This window comes from Netta rufina, assembly GCF_964035555.1.
Source record: "Netta rufina genome assembly, chromosome: Z".
NCBI lineage: Eukaryota > Metazoa > Chordata > Aves > Anseriformes > Anatidae > Netta > Netta rufina.
In genome coordinates, this window is record NC_140126.1 from 25,256,476 (window position 1) to 25,276,515 (window position 20,040).

A 20,040-nucleotide genomic window follows, 5' to 3' on the forward strand; every position below is an offset into this window, starting at 1 on the left:
TATATTATCCCTCTTGGTGAAAATATTTGTCTTTTGCTTCTAGTTTGAATTTTAGTCTGCTGTGTATATCCTGTTCCACTGATTAACTAGTGTATTGAAATTGTTGTAGCATGCTGATGGCCAAAATGGAGCCAGGATTGCCCATACAAAGGGCCTAAGCTCAATATGTCTTCCAGGTCTTGTCAGCTCAGATTTCCTCAGTGGAAATATAAGCACCAATCATGAAGTCCCTGAAGACTCAGAGACATGATGTAGTAGAAAAGGAGGCATCCTTTATTCCCCCTTTGTGCCACTCAGTACATCTACACATGCTCTCCAGCTACCCCATTTGTCTTGTTACAGAAACTGTAGTACTTTGCCCTGAAGTACTCTTCCACGTACAGCAAGCAGTTCTGCAAAACATGACATTTAAGCAGTTAATTTGGAAATCAGACACTTAACATGACCTTCAGAAAGGTGTATACTCCAAATGTGTTATCTTCACATGGCATTTCTGTGGTCTAAAACAACACAATTGCGTGCTTGTACAAATCATAAACATGCCTATGTGCAAATAAAGTATTTTTAGGTGTGCGTTTTCTCACAAAACCAGATAATACCTGTGGACACCACGCATTCTGAAAGTGAAAAATAAGATGCACATGGTCAACTTCAAGTTGTTCTTTATGGCATAATACAAATCATTGTTACATCTATAAAGAAGTAGAGAAATAAAAGCAAAAGCTCTGATTGTTCCACAGTGCAGATAAAAATACAGAGAAAGTACGTTTTCAGGTTGCTACCAGTGGAGAACTTCTATGAACAGAGACAGCATTTAGAAGTTAATAAGTGATCTTCAGTAGTTGTTTTATTGAGTTAGCAAAGAGTGGCTATGGTTTTTTTTGTTTGATTTTTTTTCTTGTTTTTGTTTTTTGTTTGTTTTTTTTTGTTGTTGTTGTTGTTTTTAAATTGTATGTGTTTTTACTTTCTGCAGCAAAATCAGTGAAAGTCAAAATCAAGCTGAATAAGAAGGATGAAAAGAGTCGGGAGAAAGGGAAAGGCAAGAAGAGGCAAAGCCGAGCAAAAGCGAAACCTGTTGTGAGTGATGATGATAGTGATGAGGATCAAGATGAAAATGTAAGTTTTGTTCACTGAGACTGTGGAAGTGGTTGCAGTGATTACGTCTCTACCCTGTCTTGCTTGCTGTCAGAATTCTCACCTATTCATGCTTAAGCACATATTTAATCTGTATTCATTATCTTGAGAGAATTTGGCAAGGGTTTTTAACTGTATCTGTATGTGCTTAGGAGGTCTGGGCCCTGTGCTGAAAGACAAGAAGTCTAAGTTTGGAGCTTATTTCTTGGGAGTTGTTCCTACTTTCTTTGTAACATTACGCCTCATGGTTTGTTTGCTTTCATCCCCAAATGAAAAACTCTTAGTTTGATTTTTTTTTTCTTTGGTGGGTTCTTCTAGTAATGGAACAAATGAAAGCAGACCTCTCCGCAGTTGTTTTTAAATGTCCGTGTAGATAGAAAAATTGGTGTTTCCTTAGTGTCTTTTCTTCTCTAAAGAAGCCTACAGCAACTGAATTAAATGTCATGAAAGAGAAATATTAGATAACAGTATATTTCTTAAGGCTATCTTGATTCGTCAGTTTAATTGTCATCTTTCTCCACTTTTCTTTCTTTTTTCTTCTTTAACAAATTCCATAGAATAGCTGGCAAAGAATTTCTGACTTGTCTTGTGTCTCTTACCTCTAGGACCAGTCGGAAGCAAGCGGAAGTGATGATGAGTGATCCATAGGGTTTATTTTCTTGGCAGAACTGACCCCCTTCCCTTCTCTTCTCCCTTCTCCTATTTTATGCCCAGTGAATTCATTTTGTCAAATAGACATTGGGTTGTTTCTGTATTCTCATTCTCTATAAATTAGCTTTAGGGTAGTGCCAGACAAACATATGATATCATGGTGTAAAAAAGGAAAAAATGTAACATATTGTGACCAAATGGGCCTCAAAGATTTAACAACAAAGCAACAAAAAAGAGCTTTTGATGGAAAATGTGGGTTGGTAGTATATTTCTATGGGCTGGTTTTAGCTTGGTAATAGTTTAATTGTGCCTGGTTTTATCATTTGATAGTAAGTTTTTCAGTGGCATCAGAGAGACAAAAAAAAAAAAAGTCTTTTGTAGCATTGATAACCAGGAGAAGCCATTAAAAGTCACTGGTTATTTTATTTTTCATCAGGCAGTTTTCAAGGTTTTTAATTGTTCTGTACTGTTTTGTTTTGTTTGTTTTTTTTTTTTTTTTTTACACTGTGGTACATATATGCAACTTTGTTTAATAGCTTATAATTGTACAGTAGTTAGTCTTCATTCATCTTGTCCCATTTATGTTTTTCCACTTTATGCTTGACGATCTTCAGAAAAATGCTTTTTGAATTGTATCAAATTTGTCTACTGTAAACTTTGCTTAACTTTTTTCTCCTTGATTAAAAAAGTTGGGTTGAAAAATGCTATTGAATATTGCAATCTATATAGTGTAATGGATGGCTTCTTTCATCAGACTGATCTTCTATGTTACCAATGTGGATTATCACCTTTCCCTAAAGTGTACTTAATCTTTGCTTTCTTTGCACAATGTCTTTGGTTGCAAGTCATAAGCCTGAGGCAAATAAAATTCCAGTAATTTTGAAGAATGTGGTGTTGGTGCTTTCATAATAAAGAGATAATTTAGCTTAATAGATACAGTCCTGTGTTATGAGTTCCACAAAAATCTTTTTTATAGTAGCGATGGGAGGACAAGTATGTTTCCTGTAGAGAGGTCCACTGTGGTCTGTCCAGAGTATGTAAAATAAGAACTCATTTTTATCACCACAGAAGTATCTTCAGAGATGAAGATAAGGTATTTGAGACATGTTAAAATAAAAATAAAGTTGAAGTAATAAAATAATAACTTGAAGTGTAATTCCTTACCTAATTACAATTCAGGTGATTAAGCAATAAAATAAATGGTTTGTTTTCTTTTTCTTCCAGGAAGCATATATCCCCAGGCTTTAGTGGGCATGAATACAATCACTTATGCAGGCAGGCATGTAGCCTGTCAGGCACATCTATAAATCAGTATTTTTAGGTGTTACCTTGAGGTGTGAAGGCTGTGATGCACTAAGATGTGGTAGCGTAGATGCTTGAAGTACATAGTTAATGTTTCTACTCTGTGTGGAAATCAAAACTTCTTGATTTGATGTAAATTTGGTAGAATATGTACAAGCCTGTGGTTTCATTTGTAAACAGAACATGTCTTTCTCAATATGAATCATATTGAGATCATATTGCTGCTTTGCTATTATATTAATTGCTTCAATTTTTTCATCTAGTTGGTTGAAAAGTGGTTTTTGTGTTTGCTTGGTGTCCAATTGTGTATGTTAGCCCCACACTGAGATAATGTCAGCTTCAGTTAGTTTTAGCAATTTCAAATATTTCATTTGTTATCCTATGGGCATAATAGCCTTGGATGATAACAGTATATCCAGGTGGAAGTAAAGATTATTTTCTTGTTCATAAGTTCACCTTAAGCAATGAGAATAGAAATGGAAGTCATCTGCCTACTGTAATACTTGTTTGTCTCTCTATAGAGGTAGCTACTGTGATTTACTTTATGGATACTCTGAAACAAGATTTGAAGTAAAGAAGCAATTACTTGGGCATACACTTTCATGACCTGCGAACCTAAAGGATTCTATGCACTGTCTAAACAGAAAACTGGTAGGTTCCCACAATTTGGTGGTGTTGAAAAGTTAATCTTTCCCAAGAACAGCTTCTTGCCAAAAACATATCCAGTGTGTGCACTAGCCACATGGGAGACGCTGTATTTCACAGAGAAACACATTGATCTCAGAGGGATACACTGATCTCATCAATGTGTATGAATATCTGGAGAAGCTTTGAAGAAAAGGACCTGGGCTTCCTGAGTTGAGTATGAGTCAGCAATGTGCCCTTGTGGCAAAGAGGTTTAACAGTATCCTGAGCTGCAGGTCAAGGGAGGTTATCCTTCTGTTACTCAACTCTAGTGAGTCCACACCTGCAGTTCTGTGTCCAGTTCTGGGCTCTGCAGTACAAGAGAGGCATGGACATGCTGGAGCACATCCACGAACAGTGCGCAGTGATGGTTAAGGGACTGGAGCAACTGATGTACAAGAGGAGCCTGAGAAAGTTTTATTCTCAGACTCTTCAATTTGGAGAAGAAAAGCCTGGAGGGAATCTTATCTATGTGAGTCAATATATTAAGGGAGAATACAAAGAGAATGGAGGCAGGCTTTTTTCAGTGGTGCCCAGTGGCAGGACAAGAAGCAATGGGTGCAAACCAAAACACAGGAGGTCTGAATGTCAGGAATTACTTTTTTTTACATGTGTGTTATGGAGCAGTGTCACAGGTTGCCCAGAGAGGATGCAGTCTCACTCCTTGGAGATCTTCAAAAGCCACCTAAACATGGTCATGTGCAAGTGGCGCTGCATGGCCCTGGTTGAGCAGGTGGGTTGGACAAGATGACATCCAAAAGTCACTACCACTCTCAACCTTTCTATGATTCTGGGGTCGTTTGGTTTCCAGAGGCCAATTTGTCTTCAGGGATTGCTTCTCAAGGCCATACATATTTATGCTAAGTTTTGACATTTAAAATGAACCAAGTCTACCAGCCCATTACAGATGACAAGAATCAGCTGGCAATAAGCTTCAGTCACTGATAATTTAGACTGTTTTTTAATTAGCAACTTATATATAACAGGTACAGTATCACACTGCTTATTCACAAAGTGCTTGGTGACTTTACAGTGACCCAATTTTATTTATTTTTTAAGAACCGATTATTTACAGATAGATGTGCAGGTGGAGAATAAAATTGAAGTAAGGACCATTGCAGTTGGTCCTATTATTTGGCTTAGCATATGAAGGGTTGAGGGTGGTGAGGCCTTCTGAGAAGATCCTGATAAATGAGAGAGCTGGGCAATCACCCACAATGTGACATTTAACAAGAACCAACTGCTGGATTCTGCAATTAGGAAGGGGCAACCCTGGCATGCAGACAGGGGAATGAGGGCCTGGAGTTCAGAAATAGATCTGGGGGTTCTGGCTGATAGGGAGTTGAACAAAAGTCAGCAGTGTGCCCTGGCAGCCAGGAGGGGCAACCCTACCCTGGGGTGCACCAGGCCCAGCACTGCCAGCTGGTGGGGGAAGGGATTGTCCTGCTCTGCTCTGCGCTGGGCGGCCTCACCGCGAGCACTGTGCCCAGTTTGGGGTGCCACAGTATAAGAAGGACATAAAACTATTAGAGAGGGCAACAAAGGTGGTGAAGGGTCTAGAGGACAAGAAGAATGAGGAGCAGCTGAGGCCCCTTGGTTTGCTCAGCCCCGAGCAGAGCAGGCTGAGGGGAGGCCTCATGGCGGCCTGCAGCTCCCTCACGAGGGGAGCGGAGGGGCAGGCGCTGAGCTCTGCTCTCTGGGGACAGCAACAGGACCCGAGGGAACAGCATGGAGCTGGGACAGGGGAGGGTCAGGCTGGGGGTTAGGGAAAGGGTTTGCACCCAGAGTGTGGTCGGGCATTGGGACAGGCTCCCCAGGGCAGTGGTCATGGCACCAAGCCTGACGGAGCTCAAAAAACATTTGGACAACACTCTCTGACACACGGTTTTTTGGGTGGTCCTTTGGGGATCCAGGAGTTGGACTTGAACATCCTCAAGGCGTCCCTTCCAACTCAGGACATTCTATGATTCTGTGAATTCCACTGCTACCCAGACTAATGTTTTAGTTGTTATCTTGCTATTTCTCTGTGCAAATTTAGTGTACTTTTCAAGATGAGCTTTTTAGTAGTAATCTGAGTACATTAGTATACAAAAAAAAAAAAAAGAAAGAAAGAAAAAAGAAAAAAACATGCTCTGGTTAAATCGTTGTCATACATAATGTTCCAAATTCTTTACAAACAAAGGATTTTTTTCAAGTAGGTACAAATATGTTAAAGCTGGATACGCACTTCTGCAGAATTCCTTTTCTAATACAAAATGAAGACATGCAAAACACTTGGAACACCTTTTTGATGATATATACATAAAAGAACAATATTAAAATCCATATTAAGGGAAAATAGCTCATTTCCTACATTAATTTCAGTAACTTACTTAAAGGAAGCTGCCTAGTAAAACTGGATACAGTGTAGCTTGTGCACTGGAGGACATCAACGAAATAAATAGGGGGAGGTTTGCTTGTTGCATTTGCTTCTTCTGGGGAGTAGGCAGCAATGTAAGTGGGCCAGGTGAATAACACTTAACAGTTTTATTTCAAATGCTATTAATACTCTTTCTTCTCCCCTTACACCTTCTGAAAGAAACAAAGAAAATGCAAAACTATGTACTTTAATTAATATAAATAGCTTGTTGCTTAAATGTGTTTAGTACTCATTGCAAAGTATTGCACTAGCTTTTTTGTAAAACCTTGTTATGTATACTGCTTTCAGGAAAAAAATAACAAAACACTAAGCTGTTCCCTCTCCCCCTTTACTCTGGCCCTGGAGGTGTACTTTTAACTCGCTTAGCTCCTGAATAAAGACGATAATTCATTGATTGCTGAGGCAGTGCATCAAGGCAGGGTGTGTCCTGGCAAACAGAGCCACAGTTCCTGTGCACTAAAAATCAAAGGCAACGCTGAGGTAGCAGTAAGCATTAAAGAAGTGTGCAATTAGTACATTGTTGGTACATGCTTAATACTTTTGACTACCCAAGAAGTACATTAAGAGCTTTATTAATAATTCACAATCTGCTCTCACTTCCTCATTAAAAAAGCTTGGAGAGTGAGGTTTATTGAACATGTCTTATCTGCAAAGCAGTTCACAACAGGTTAAAAACAAAACAGAAAGTTTTTAGAAGGGTTTTTGGAATGCTCCCTTTGGTTCCCTTCTGCTCATATTCCTAAAATCTCTGATATCTCTAAAATTCATAAATAATAATGATAAAACAGACAAATATTCTTTTTCTATACAGGGACTTAAACTGTATGGTGAAACATGAACACAAATTGAGTTTTGTAGGTTCATGAAAAAGGCTAGTGTAAGTAGTTTACATGTGTGTTTTGGCCGTAGTGTAAAGGGGAAAGTAGGTTCACGACAAGCAAAGAGGTAAATGTAATCAATTTTGCAATCTTTTTTTGCAGTAGAATTATATTTTATTATATTTTATTTTAAAAGGGATCCCTCACCTCTAATCTTGTAAACAAGAGCAAGAAGGCAGATGAGACAGAAAATAAGCATGTAAAGCAGTTCACCAGTCAACATGTACCTGGTTCTTCTTTATTGAAATTGCACATTCCTTTCAGAGGGTACAGTTCATTGTACTGTAGGACTGTGCAGTCCTACATTTTAAATGTTTAAACATCAAGGGCCATGTTTGTCCTTGGGGTAATTTTTAAAATGAAAACCAAAAATGCCATGAAGGATTATTCAGATGCAGCCTGCCCATTCTCTGCAAGGAAAGTCAGAAAGGTTGTATCCAAAAATTATTTAAATATGACACAAAAGTTAATCAAAAGTTGCAGCAACACTCTTTTATTTCTCCTTAGCAACCAGGAGATTGCTCTCTCCTGAAGTGAGCCAAAAGCTTGTTCCAGGTGTATCTGCTTTTTCATGCAGATGTCACATCTGCTCTCCAGACACTTTTGGGTCTTGTCTTCATCTTCTGTGTTTGTTCATGTTGAGAATGTGGCAATATTTACCTTACTCTTCACTCTGCTTTCAAATGGAGAAATGGATGTGCTGAAGAACACACTGAACTCTCTGCCTTGATCTGACACTGTTGTGAGGTTAAATATTTTTATTCCTCTGCCTCTGTTAAAATGACATTATGTTTCAATCCATATGGTACTGCTAATTACCCCCTGTTTTCATGACCACAGCAGACATAATAAGGACAAAATTATTCTCCAGTTAGAAGACGACAGCTTGTGTTTTCTTCCCACATATGCCAAGTTGCCATTGAAATCTGAATCACAATAAATACTGCAACATGGACTTCTTGTGCTTTCTAACTGACCAGAAGATGTGTATCGGAAATGATACCTGAGAGAGGGAATGTTTTTACAACAATTTCCAGACTGGGCAGCTGTTTTCTTGGTTTGTGCTTGGTATCAGAGTTACGTTACCATGCACAGTCCACTGTTTTGGTGACATAAGCTCATATTGCTTCATTATATTTACCGCTTTTCATGGGGTGAACAGTCTTGCTGTATTACATTATTACTACCTGTGAATACAACAGTTGCATGGGCTATTCTTTCACCAGAGGATAGAGATAAAAATAGATGGAGACTGAGAAGACTGCAATACTGAGACATGAATGCACTGTAAATGAAAAAGAAGTATCTGCATGCCAAACCTCATTTTCTTTCTCTGAAAGACCCGTAGTTTTTGGTGGCATTGACTTTGTATCCAGTTGTGTTACTTGTATTGTAAGATGTTTTTTATCCTGTTTACTGTAGCAATATCTATTATATACATTATCCCTTTGGGGCTTAGGCTTGCTTGCTCTTCTGTCCATCAGCTTTCATTGCAATCAATTTTATATGCAGTTGGATGCCTTACAGACTAGAAGCAGTTGCTGCTTCATTGTGCAGTGTTACTTCCCATCTTCTTTGTCCTTTTATCATGAAATGGGAGAGAAAAGAAGTGGGAGGAAAAGAGTATTTTCTGACCATTCATTTAGAGCTCCTCATTTTGTGAGATTAGGACACCATGTTGCTATTAGTGCTGCTGTCTGCTGGTGCAACCCTAGGGACACTTTAGTGTTCCTTCAATTGTTGAGGTTTCTTTGAGCAGTTCTTAAGGTCAAGGAATAAAGCAGCAAAGCTGTACTGTAAGCGCTGCTGTCAGTGCACTTAAGCACTTAGAATCACTAGTAATATATTTAAAATTTCACACTTCGTTAAAACTACATAAAGGGCAATCCTACCAAAATTAGAAGCATTATACTTCTGCTTTGGAAACTCCTGTTATGGCAACAGGAGTTTGCTTCCCTCGCTGCACACATCACTGGAAGTAGCTGTGCAATTTCTTCATGCTGTCTGTCTGTCCTACTGTTTCTCTGTGAAAACCTGTGCCTCAGGAACAGTGATGGACAGTTAGGTGATGAAGAAGACAGGATGAGCTAATGAAAGGAGTCAAAGATGGAGAGTCAAGATTTAAATCCTAGTCATCCTGCGCGTTTATAGGAAACTCATTTATCCTGCATCCTAAATCATTTTTTTCACTGCTTCTGGGATACCTGAAAGATACAGTGACAGTGTGTAACAGGACCCACACCTGAATCTAGGTATGTTAGTGTGATGGTTTCCCTGAGATGAACAGAATAAAAACCTTAGAGATATTACAGGAAAAAAAAAAAAAAATATATATATATATATATGTATCCTATATGTTGCAAGATTATAATTTCTGATTAGGAGTAAACAAATTGAAAAGGATGTTGGTGCATCTTTCTCCTGTGTCACTCAGACTTATGCACTTCAAATCCTCCTCCCCATTCCCAGAACATAAATGCTAGAATCAGCCCACTTGAGACTCAGTCACCAAGTTGTAAGTTAAATGGAGAAGTTCTAGTTTATTTTTCATAAGCACTCAAGTGACACATTTTTTCTTAGCAGGTGACATGCAGTTCCTCTTTTGTTCTGAGTACATCTGGGGCTTCTTTTCCAGCTGTACCAGATCCGATTGCAAGTTAGCACAAGAAACATTGCTGCTCCAGTCCCTGGGGTGGTAACCAATTTAAATCAACGTTACCAGGTGAGTGTTCCCCTGGATGGTGCACAGCGATTAATAAAAGAGGTAAAATTCTGGTGGGCCCAACTGCGTGAGTGGACAGCTTGTCACCTCTTTGGGAGCTCACGTGAGCAGAACCATTTCATCCCAGCCTGTGACATCCCTGCTGAATTCAGCAGTAGTCTGGCTGCGTATTCTGCCTGTATCACTGTTCCTTGGATCAAGGAGTGCTGCTTGCTTCTGTGAGTCTGCTTGTTTTTAGCGGCTTAACATCTGTCTGATGAGAGATGTCTAGCCTTGGAGAACGGCCCCGTTGCCTGTCTGGGAATAGGCAGTACGGGCTGGCTTTCTCCCTGGAGACACCTGTGTCGCTGCTTGACTCACTTGCTATTGTAGACTCCTATAATTTAACCTGATGGAATCAACTAGAGCAGCATTAGGTAGGTAAACTACATTACAGACACTAATCCTATAAAATAGCAAAGGCTATTTTATATCCTCCATCATCTACGCTATGCAATAGTGTTTCATTCTTCTCCAGCCACCTGCCTGAGGCCCATCAAAGCTCATTCAGCCTTGGAAGACATTCAGAAAAAGTGATCTCTAATCATTTTTAAACTAGGCACAAGGAAATATTTTTTAACTTATCCCAGAACTGTATCTGTCCAGACACAGAACAAACAAGTACAGTGTTGGGTAATGACAGCTTCATGGAAATATCATCATTTAAAACTCCAAAACACATTGACCTGCTGTGCAGAATTCACACAATTTGTGCAATGACATTTCTTTTCAAAGGAGAGATTTTTTATGAGACAACTCTACACTTTGCTGCTCTAAAAGGGAGCAGCTTCTGAGAAGTTGCCAGGAGACTGTCTCCAGCACATCATGAGCTCCTAAACTCATGTCATCCTTTTCAGCTATTAGTCTATCTGCTATCCCCACCTCAGTCTTACCGTATACTTTATACTTCATAAGCACTAGGACCTCAAGCAACAGTTCTGAGTCAGGCCACCTCTATTTATCTGCTTAGGTTAAACCTAGTGCAGGAGAAATGATTCTCAGTGAGAGTAGGATCTGACAGTACACCATGTGATGTCACTGCTTGATTTGACTAGGGCATTAAGTACTGAAAAACATTAGGAAGATAAACATGAAATTTCTGAACATACTTCTTACCCTTAGTAATACAGAGAGCTACAGAAAATATACTCCTATGAAAGCTGCATTCACTGCAGATGCAAACCTTTTCAGGAAGGTCACATATCTATGTTGATTTTTTATATTCATTGGAATATTTATTGGAGGCCTTTTGTTCTCTCTGTCTTTTCTAGAAAATACTCTATCACACATAGATGTATCAGCTGTCTTCTGATAACCTTTACATTCAGTAGTTAGTGGAAGGTTTACAATGGAAACAATCATGTCAAAAGCAGTAACCCATCAATTGTGTTAAACTATCCCTCTTTGCTGAAGATTGTATTTTGCCTTTAAGATTTTAGATAGCAAAGACAATTTAACTTTCCTAAGGCTAAATCCTGGAGGACTTTTAAATTAAAGTGGAACTCAGGATCTTGGAGGTCTTTTCCAACCTTCATAATTCTATGACTCACTAAGTGAGGAATGAGTGGGACAAAAAAAAAAAAGAAAAAAAAAAAAAAAGAAAAAAACACACACACACACAAAAAACCTACTTCCATTACTGTGAAAGTCATTTTTGAGATATACACTGAAGCTACTGAAGTATCTCTTATTTTGTGACACAGAAATGAATTTCAGCCTGATGACAGGTCTTGCAGGCATGCCTTCTTCAGAAGGCTCTGAGGAACTGTGATTGTCCCTGGGGTCTGAAGGCCATCTCTGGCCACAAGTGCTCTCCATTCCAGCAAAGAGCTTTCTTGTCAATGCAAGGGAGGGAGAGGGAGCTCAGGAAAGTCTACTGTCTAAAACAACAGACCCCAAACAAGCAGATCAAGGAGCTTCAGAAGGAGGTGAGCAGGCTCAGGAGCATCAGGGAGTCAGAGAGGGAAATTGACTGGTGGAGCTGTACTCTGCCCTCTCTGAGACAGACTCAGGAGTCTGCCACAGCACAAGTGTCTCTTGCTACACAGAAGACAAAAGTTCCCTCATCCCACCAGGCAGCAGGAGGAGACCTAGGCCAAGGAGGGGAATGGAGGCAGGTTCCTGTTTGGGGTGGTAGGCGAGCCCTGTCCCTGCCCACCTCACCTTCCCATCTACCTGTATGTAACAGATATGAGGGTCTAGAACACGACAGAACAATGAAGGAGACAAAAGCCCATCCCAGCTGGAGAGGGTGCCTGAGGCACGGCAGCCTACCCCCCGCATTGCTACATCGTCTGTCAAGAAAGACAGAAAGGTTATTGTCATGGGGGACTCCCTTCTGAAAGGGACAGAGGGCTCGATATGCTGACTGGACCCAACCCACAGGGAGGTCTGTTGCCTCCCCGGGGCTCAGGTGCGAGACTTTGCTAAGAAAGCCAAGCACATGGTACTGCCCAGCGACTGCTACCCACTGCTGGTCTTTCAGGCTGGTAATGACGAGGGAGCAATGAGAAGTCCAAGAGCAATCATAAGGGACTTTAGAGCTTTGGGACAACTACTTAAAGGATCAAGGGCACAGGTTGTGTTTGCCTCTGGGAGGATCAGTGCTGACAAGTGGGCTTACCATATTAACACGTGGCTTTGGGACTGGTGCAACCGGCAGAACTTTGGTTTCATTGATCATGGGAAAGTCTACGTGACACCAGGCCTGCTGGCACCAGATGGGATGCACTTCTCTCAGAGAGGGGTAAGGATTTTGGCCCAGGAGTTGGCAGGGCTGATAGACAGAGCTTTAAACTAAAGTCTAAGGGGAAAATGGATAAAACCAGGCATGCCGGTGATGAGCTAAGGGATGGTGCTCTAGAATCAGAGGGACTGCATGCTGGTGAGGTCCTTCAGTCGGCTCCACAAGGTGTTGTGTGTAGGGAGGCGCATTTGAAGTGCTTCTACACAAATGCATGCAGTATGAGGAATAAACTGGATGAGCTAGAAGTCTTGGCCCAGTCCCACAGCTACGACATCATTAGCATAAGCGAAACCTGGTGGGATGAGTCCTGTGGCTGCTGTGCTGCAATAAATGGTTACAGGCTCTTCAGGACGGACAGACAGGGTAGGCAAGGTGGCGGGGTGGCGATGTATGTGAAGCATGGGCTGGACTGTGTGGAACTTCAAGTTGGTGATGGCAAAGTTGAGAGCCTCCGGGTAAGGATTAAGGGACAAACAAATGAAGGGGATGTCGCAGTGGGAGTCTATTACAGACCACCTGGCCAGGATGACAACACAGATGAATTATTCTTTGCAGAACTATGAGATGCCTCAAGATCAGCTCCCCTTGTCCTTATGGGGAATTTCAACTTGCCAGACATCAACTGGGATCACCACACGGCTGACACGAGCAAGTCCAGGAGGTTCATAAAGATGGTAACTTCTAGATTATAACTTCTTGGTGCATGTGCTAAGGGACCCAACTAGGAGAGGTGCCCTCCTGGATCTGTTGCTGGAGAACAGAGAGAGTCTTGTGGGAGACGTTGCAATTGGCGGCCATCTCGGTCATAGTGACCATGAAGTGGTAGAGTTTAGAATTTATGGCAACAGAAGGAAAACTGCCACCAAAACTTCAGCCCTAGATATGGGGAGAGCAGACTTCAGGCTGCTCAGGGATCTAGTCAGCAAGGTCCCCTGGGAAACTGCTTTTGAAGGCATCGGTGTCCATCAGTGCTAGTCAATCTTTAAGCATTGCCTCCTAAAAGCACAAGATCAGGCGATTCCAAAATATTGGAAGTCAGGCAGGCGGGGCAAAAGGCCGGCCTGGCTGACCAGGGATCTTCTACTGGAGCTTAGATGAAAAAAGAAAATGTACAACTGCTGGAAGGAAGGTCAGGCGATGAGGAAGGAATACAAGGATGCTGTTCGTGTTTGTGGGGAGAAAATTCGTGTGGCCAAAGCCCAACTAGAGTTGAAGCTGTCAAAATTTCATGTAAACCATAATTCATATGGAAATTGATAACAGTTTTTGTCTGAATAAATTCAAACATCACTTTTATTTCCTCCAACAAGAGCTGAAATTGAGCTGCCAGGTTTCAGAGCTTACTATTGATCCTTTGAGCTATGCAGTAGCCTGTTTTTAGTTTTGCTGAACAGTATTTTCTTCTAATTCACATCTACATGGCTGCTGCTACTTTTATGTGAATAGCAATGGAGCATAATCAGAGTCTGGGTTTCAACATTACAATAGGAAGTGTTTGGGGAGTACTAGCAGTGATAGGATCTATCTGCAAGTGTACAGTGAGTGGAAAGCAAAATTTTTAATGCTACAGAGGGAAGAAAGAAAGGTCAAGCTCGCTGAGATTTCTTCTGAAATCCATGTTCTATAATAGAACGCATTAAGCCCGCTTGAATAGACTTCCATTATGAAGAATATATAGTATAATGTATAACAAGAGCATAAAGATTTCTCCACCCCTCTGCATTTGTATCTCTCTATCTCTGACTTGCAATTTGCTTTTAAACTCTGACCTATAGATAGGATTCACAAACACATGGACAAACACCTCAGCAAAGCTGTTCCTTGACCTGACAGAAACTAAAACCCAGATGTAAAAGATCAGTGAATTACAGCTAACTTGAAAATAAGCTTATATTTTGTATATTTTTCTGTACCTTTTTTTTTTTTTCTCTCTTTGTTATTTGTGGCCTCATACAACAGCTTTGGAAGGCAGCCATCTATAGTGAGGATTTAAGTTTGGTTTGGGCTTAGGACATACACTCTCCCTGGACCGGCTAGTGCTGTGCTCTGGATACTTCTGATTCTCCAGCAGAGTTCCATCAGATCCCAAAACTCCAATCCTAAGTGTCCCAAGGTTGGAAAGTGATTATGACAAAGACATAGGAGAAATGGGAAGAAATGGCTTTTTTGGGGGAAATATATATATATATAGTTCGTTCAAAAAAATACTAGAAAAGACTTTTTTTTAGAACTTTAGAACAGAAAGACATCAAAAAATGTATGCTGCCACAATCGGAAATGGTATTATTTATAATTGTATATGGTTCCCATTACAGAATCATCCTGCTGCACACCAGATAGCAGATTTACATCTTTTCTTTCTTTCTGCTTATGTTTTTGCTAAGTGCTATGTGATTTAATTTCCTTTCTCAGTCGCCTATGAACTTTCACAGAACTCAAAATCTCAACTGATCCTTGTACTCATCAGCCTTCCTTTCTCCCAAAGCATTATAAGGTGCTGATTCCATACGTCAGGCTTTCCCAAGCGGCGAGAAATCCTTTGCTGCTCCAAATGCAGACTTAATGTATTCTAACAATGAGGCTGTGAAAACAGACTTGTATTTTTCACTGAAAAAGAAATAAAGATATAATAATAACAAAATGGTTTGTAGCAGAACTGCCAGAAACACCAAGATAATAAATATAGGATTATGAGCCCTTAGGTTAGTCACCTTTTAGATTAGAAGCACTATGTTGGACCCCCATGTCAGGTACCTTGGAACTGGGTAATCTGTAAGTTCCTTTCCAACCCAAACTATTCTGTGATTCTATGAATGTTAAACAAACAAGCAAAAGTAGCTAAAAAGCCTGTTTGGTCAGTTGCTAGTTTCAATCCACCTACTCAGCAGATGAACAGAAAGTGGTGGATATAATTTTTCTGGATTTTAGTTGTGCATTTGATACCACCCTTCACAGCATCCTTCTGGACAAATTGTCCAACTGTGAGATGAACTGGTTCATGCTGTGCTGGGTGATGAACTGGCTGAATAGCAGAACTCAGTTCTGCGGCCAGTCCAACATTTTCACCAATGATTTGAATGCAGAAATTGAATTCATCCTCAAGAAGTTTGCAAATGGTTCTAAACTGGGAGGTGCTGTTGACTCCCTGGAGGGACAAGAGGCCTTTCAGAGAAATCTAGATAGATTAGAGCATTGGGCAATTACCAATGGCATGAAGTCCAACAAAGGTAAGTGCCAGGTTCTGCACTTGGGGTGGGGTGATGCCAGATACAGGCACAGACAGGGAGACAAGTGGCTGGGTAGCAGCTCAGCAGAAAGGGCTCTGGGGGTGCTGGTTGACACCAGGCCCGGCATGAGCCAGCAGTGTGCCCTGGATGCCAGGAATGCAAACTGCTTTTTGGGGTGCATTGAACTCAACATAGCCAGCCAGTCAAAAGAGGTGATCCTCCTGCTGTATTTAACATTGGTATAGCGACACCTTGAATATTGTGTGCAGTTCTACCACATAAAAAGGATGTTAAGTTACTTGAAAGCATCCAGAAGAGGGTAAAAAAAGCTGATAACAAGGAAGTCCTATGAGGAGATGCTGAGGATACTTGGGTTGTCTAGTCTGGAGAAAAGGAAGCTGAGAGGTGACCCCACTGCCCTCTGCAGCTTCCTGAGGAGGGGACATAGAGGGAGGTGCTGACCTCTGCTCCCTAGTCCCCAGTGACAGAACACAAGGGAACAACACAAAGCTGCATCAGGAGAGGTTCAGACTGGACATTAGGAAAAAATTCCTTTACTGTGGGGATGGTCAAACCCTGCAACAGCCTTCCTACTGAGATGGTTGATGTCCCATGCCTGTCAGTGTTCAAGAGGCTTTTGGACAATGCCCTCAATAACACACTTTAACTTTTGGTTGGTCCTGAAGTGATCAGGTAGTTGGGCTAGGGGGTCTTTGTAGGTCCCTTCCAACTGAAGTGTTCTGTTCTGTTCTGTTCTGTTCTGTTCTGTTCTGTTCTGTTCTGTTCTATTCTACTCAGAAGTTTTGCTTATGTTTCATTACTTTTCATCATGGTCTATTTCTTCTCTAGAATTTCACAGACCAAGGAAGAGGAAAAAATTTCCCATAATCTACGTGCAGTACTGGAGTATGTCAAGGCTGACAGCAATCTTTGGATGATATTAGTAAATAAAATCTATTTAAACAAAACAGAACAAAAACCTTTATGCATGTAAGTACTCAGCTTTTTGTAGATTTAATTGGCAGAAATACGTGTGTGCTTTGATGTAATGCTTCCTTAAGCAACCCATCAACTTCTTGGCTCTATGACAGAGGTGATCTTAAGTTTAAATAAATATATAGAGATAGAATATTTTCATGCCATCTCAGCATGTAAGAAACAATTCAGGCTTTGGTATGTTAAAAAAAATAATAATAATAATAATAGCAAACTTTAAAGAAAGCTATATAAAGACAGTGACTACTCCATGACAAAGGCATTTGATTAATGACTATGTTTTTAAGACTCTTTAATTATTTTTTCTCCTTGTAAATTAATGCATCTATAATATATCCTAGGTAGAAAGTGAGGCATAGTTTAAAGTCCTGGAGCACAGCCCAGGAACAGGTTTGTCTGTGAGAGCCTTGATCAGGGCCAGGGGAAGAGCAGCCAGAAGCTGTCAGTGACAGCAGGGTGGACTTGTGGGTGATCAGCCTGTGTGTGGGTCACCTGGCTCAGCAGGTGACACCGTGCCTAGCTACCATCTGGGCACAGAGGATGGCATGGATTACCCTGAGTTCACAGGGAGCCCCAGCAGCAGGCCAAAGCTGTGATTTTTTTCCAGGGCCATGCAGTGAAATGGAGAAATTAGCTCCTGAGCACCCACCTTTTGTTTGAGACTGTTTTCTCTGTCTTCACTTTCAAGGTTTTTTCACTTCTAAAATATCTTGCTGGTATAAAACCTTGCATAGCTTCTCTTCTTGAACTCTCTTCGTTACGGCATCATTCTGGTCTGCTTCTGATAATTATAATTAGAAGTCTAAAGTGATGGAGATCAAAGGTGTTTAATAAATTACACTGTAGTGCTGAAGCTGGGGGTAATAGTTTGAATTTCTGAAGAGTATTATCCTGCAAACTCATGCATTGAACAGTCAATGTCAATAAATTATATATATATATATATGAAACACTGATGTGAGAAGCAATCATGTATTCTCTGAACAAACCCACAGCGGCTGGTTGCACTTTGAAGTAGCATAATATCGTCAGCAGCCAAATGAGGACAGCCCTTCTGAAACAAGTCCTTCTGTGGGTGGCAGGTATGTGTAAATTCAGGCTGATTGCTGTACTCTCAAGATTTGCTTCTCTGTAGGCAGATGGACTGCGTAGATGCAGTTTGCTGTTCCATATTCTGAGTAAGCAGGTAAGAAAAGGTGGGTTTTCAAATGTCAGTTTTTAGAACCTGATTCCTTGTTTTCAGGAATGCAGTGTCACTTTCCTTAGAAATAAAGCTTTAAGTGAGAGGCAAAGCCAAAAGCATCAAAAACCTAAACAGCAGAGAAGTGCACATGTCCTCAAGGTCAGTGTATAGTTAAAAATCAAATTCAGAGGCTCTTATCTGTAAAGTTTTCAGCTTGTGTCAGTCTCGGGCTGTTCCCAGTTGCTTTTTCTCACCTTTTTCTTGCTTGTCCTCTGCAACAGAAGACAAGCAGTCCTCTTCTCATTGCAGTCTTCCTTTCCAGCAGCAGGGCAGCAATGGTAATCATAATGCAAAAAACAGTTTGTGACAGTGTACTTAATTCTTAATCAAAGCAGTAAAATTCAGATAACTGTGGCTTCTTGTTGGAGCACACTTTTACCTCTTAACTCATAGCATATAGAATGTAAACCTCAGCATCTTTTCTCAAGAAATTCAAAGCCACTTTACTATATCATCCCAAAGAAATACAGAGTAATTTCTTTCCATATTTCCAGGTCAACACAAGCTGAAATATACCTGCTATAGGATTTCAGCTGGTGGTTGATCAAGGACTAGCACAACAAAGGTGACCACCATATCCCGTGGAGCTTTCAAAGTCTTTAAGGTGCAGAAATCTAAAATCTTAAGCAATTGTCCTTAGTATTCTGCAGAATGTAAGAATGTAAAGTCCCAGAGGACATCCCTGCTTGGGACCAGCAGCTTGCAGGTGGATTTGGGTCAACACCAGCCCTGGAGCCTCACCCTGTGCGACTCAGTGCACTCTGTTGTATCCTGTGATTGGATCCTTCTGCTCGAGGAAAGCTTCATTTTGCCTGTGTCTCAATTACTTGGCATAATAAAGTTAGCCAACATTCAGATCTTGGAAGAGCTTGCTCAGGCTGAAAGAAGTTCCTTCCTGTCTAATTGATCTTGAGACTGGAAATAAGTAGATCTGCTGTTTCTTTTCTGGCTGCAGCAAGTCATTGAAATAAAGTGTTTTTCTTGTGGCAGTGTGTTTGTCCCCTAGTTCCAGCTAAAGCCTCCTGGGAGAGACACAATATTTTTCTGATACAAAATTGTCTTTCTTGAATATTTATACCTACAGCTGTATATATAAACTAATTAAGAAATGAAATTACACCCATACAAGACAGTTACTTGAGGAGCCACAACAGCCCTGAATTTTATCTATGTGTTTCTGCCCAAATGTGGTTGGGGGCTTGATGCTCTCTTTTGTAAGAGCTCAGCTCAGTTGTTCAGTCAGGCGTTATAAACAGGTGTCTTCCTTTCTCCTTTTTTCTCCTCATGTTTCTTTCAGCCTGCCATCTCTCCTGCTCTGACCTCTCCTGCCAGTTTCCTATGAAGTGTCTTTAGAAATTAACTCTTTCATTTTGCCATCCTTGGTCACTACCACGGTCTGGGGCCTGGCAGGCATAGAGCTAAGTCCTTTGAGCATACGCTAAACATTATCACCAGACTGTGACCCATTGAAAAGCACTGTCGTGTACAGGCCCCTTGTTGGTCCTGCAAGAGGGAATTAGACGTCTAATGGAGCAAATTCCAAGACAGCACTGCTTTTGCCATACCTCTGTGTTTAGGCATTTCATTTGTAGCACAAATCTTACAAGTTTCTTTCTTTGCTGTATGGAGGAATTGGCAGTACCTGAAAGGGTGCTTTTTAGCAGTAAAAGAATGAAACAGCAGGCGCATCCAGCCCATGCTTCCTTCCTGGCTCTTCACCCCACTTTTCCTTACCCGTTCAATACAGCTTAATAAGGAATTGCATTCCCACTGGAATTGTGTATGACGGTTCAGTAACCTGCTGCATCCTGCTGAGTTTCTGGTTCCATCCACTTTGTGCCTGGTGAGGCTTTCTCTGGGGAAGTAGCAGCTCTTTCTCCCTGATGAATGCATGCAAACTAGAGAAAGTGTAACTGTTCAAGAATTTCATCTCTAAATTCAATAGTATTTCAGGTCTTCTGAAAAAAAAAAAAAAAAAAAAAAAAAAAGTTAAACCAAT

General features: G+C 40.8%; 1 protein-coding gene across 4 annotated transcripts in view; it reads left to right on the forward strand.

The window, feature by feature from the left end:
• Positions 1-2,823, forward strand: part of SMARCA2 (SWI/SNF related BAF chromatin remodeling complex subunit ATPase 2) — a 120,211-nt gene extending 117,388 nt beyond the window's left edge. For all 4 annotated transcript variants that reach the window (XM_084305369.1, XM_084305371.1, XM_084305370.1 and 1 more), the window contains 2 exons: positions 974-1,116; positions 1,740-2,823. In XM_084305369.1, coding sequence (XP_084161495.1) covers positions 974-1,116; positions 1,740-1,775 — 179 coding nt within the window. In that variant the 3' untranslated portion in view covers positions 1,776-2,823. The remainder of the gene's footprint in view (positions 1-973; positions 1,117-1,739) is intronic.
• The last annotated feature ends 17,217 nt before the right edge of the window (positions 2,824-20,040 follow it).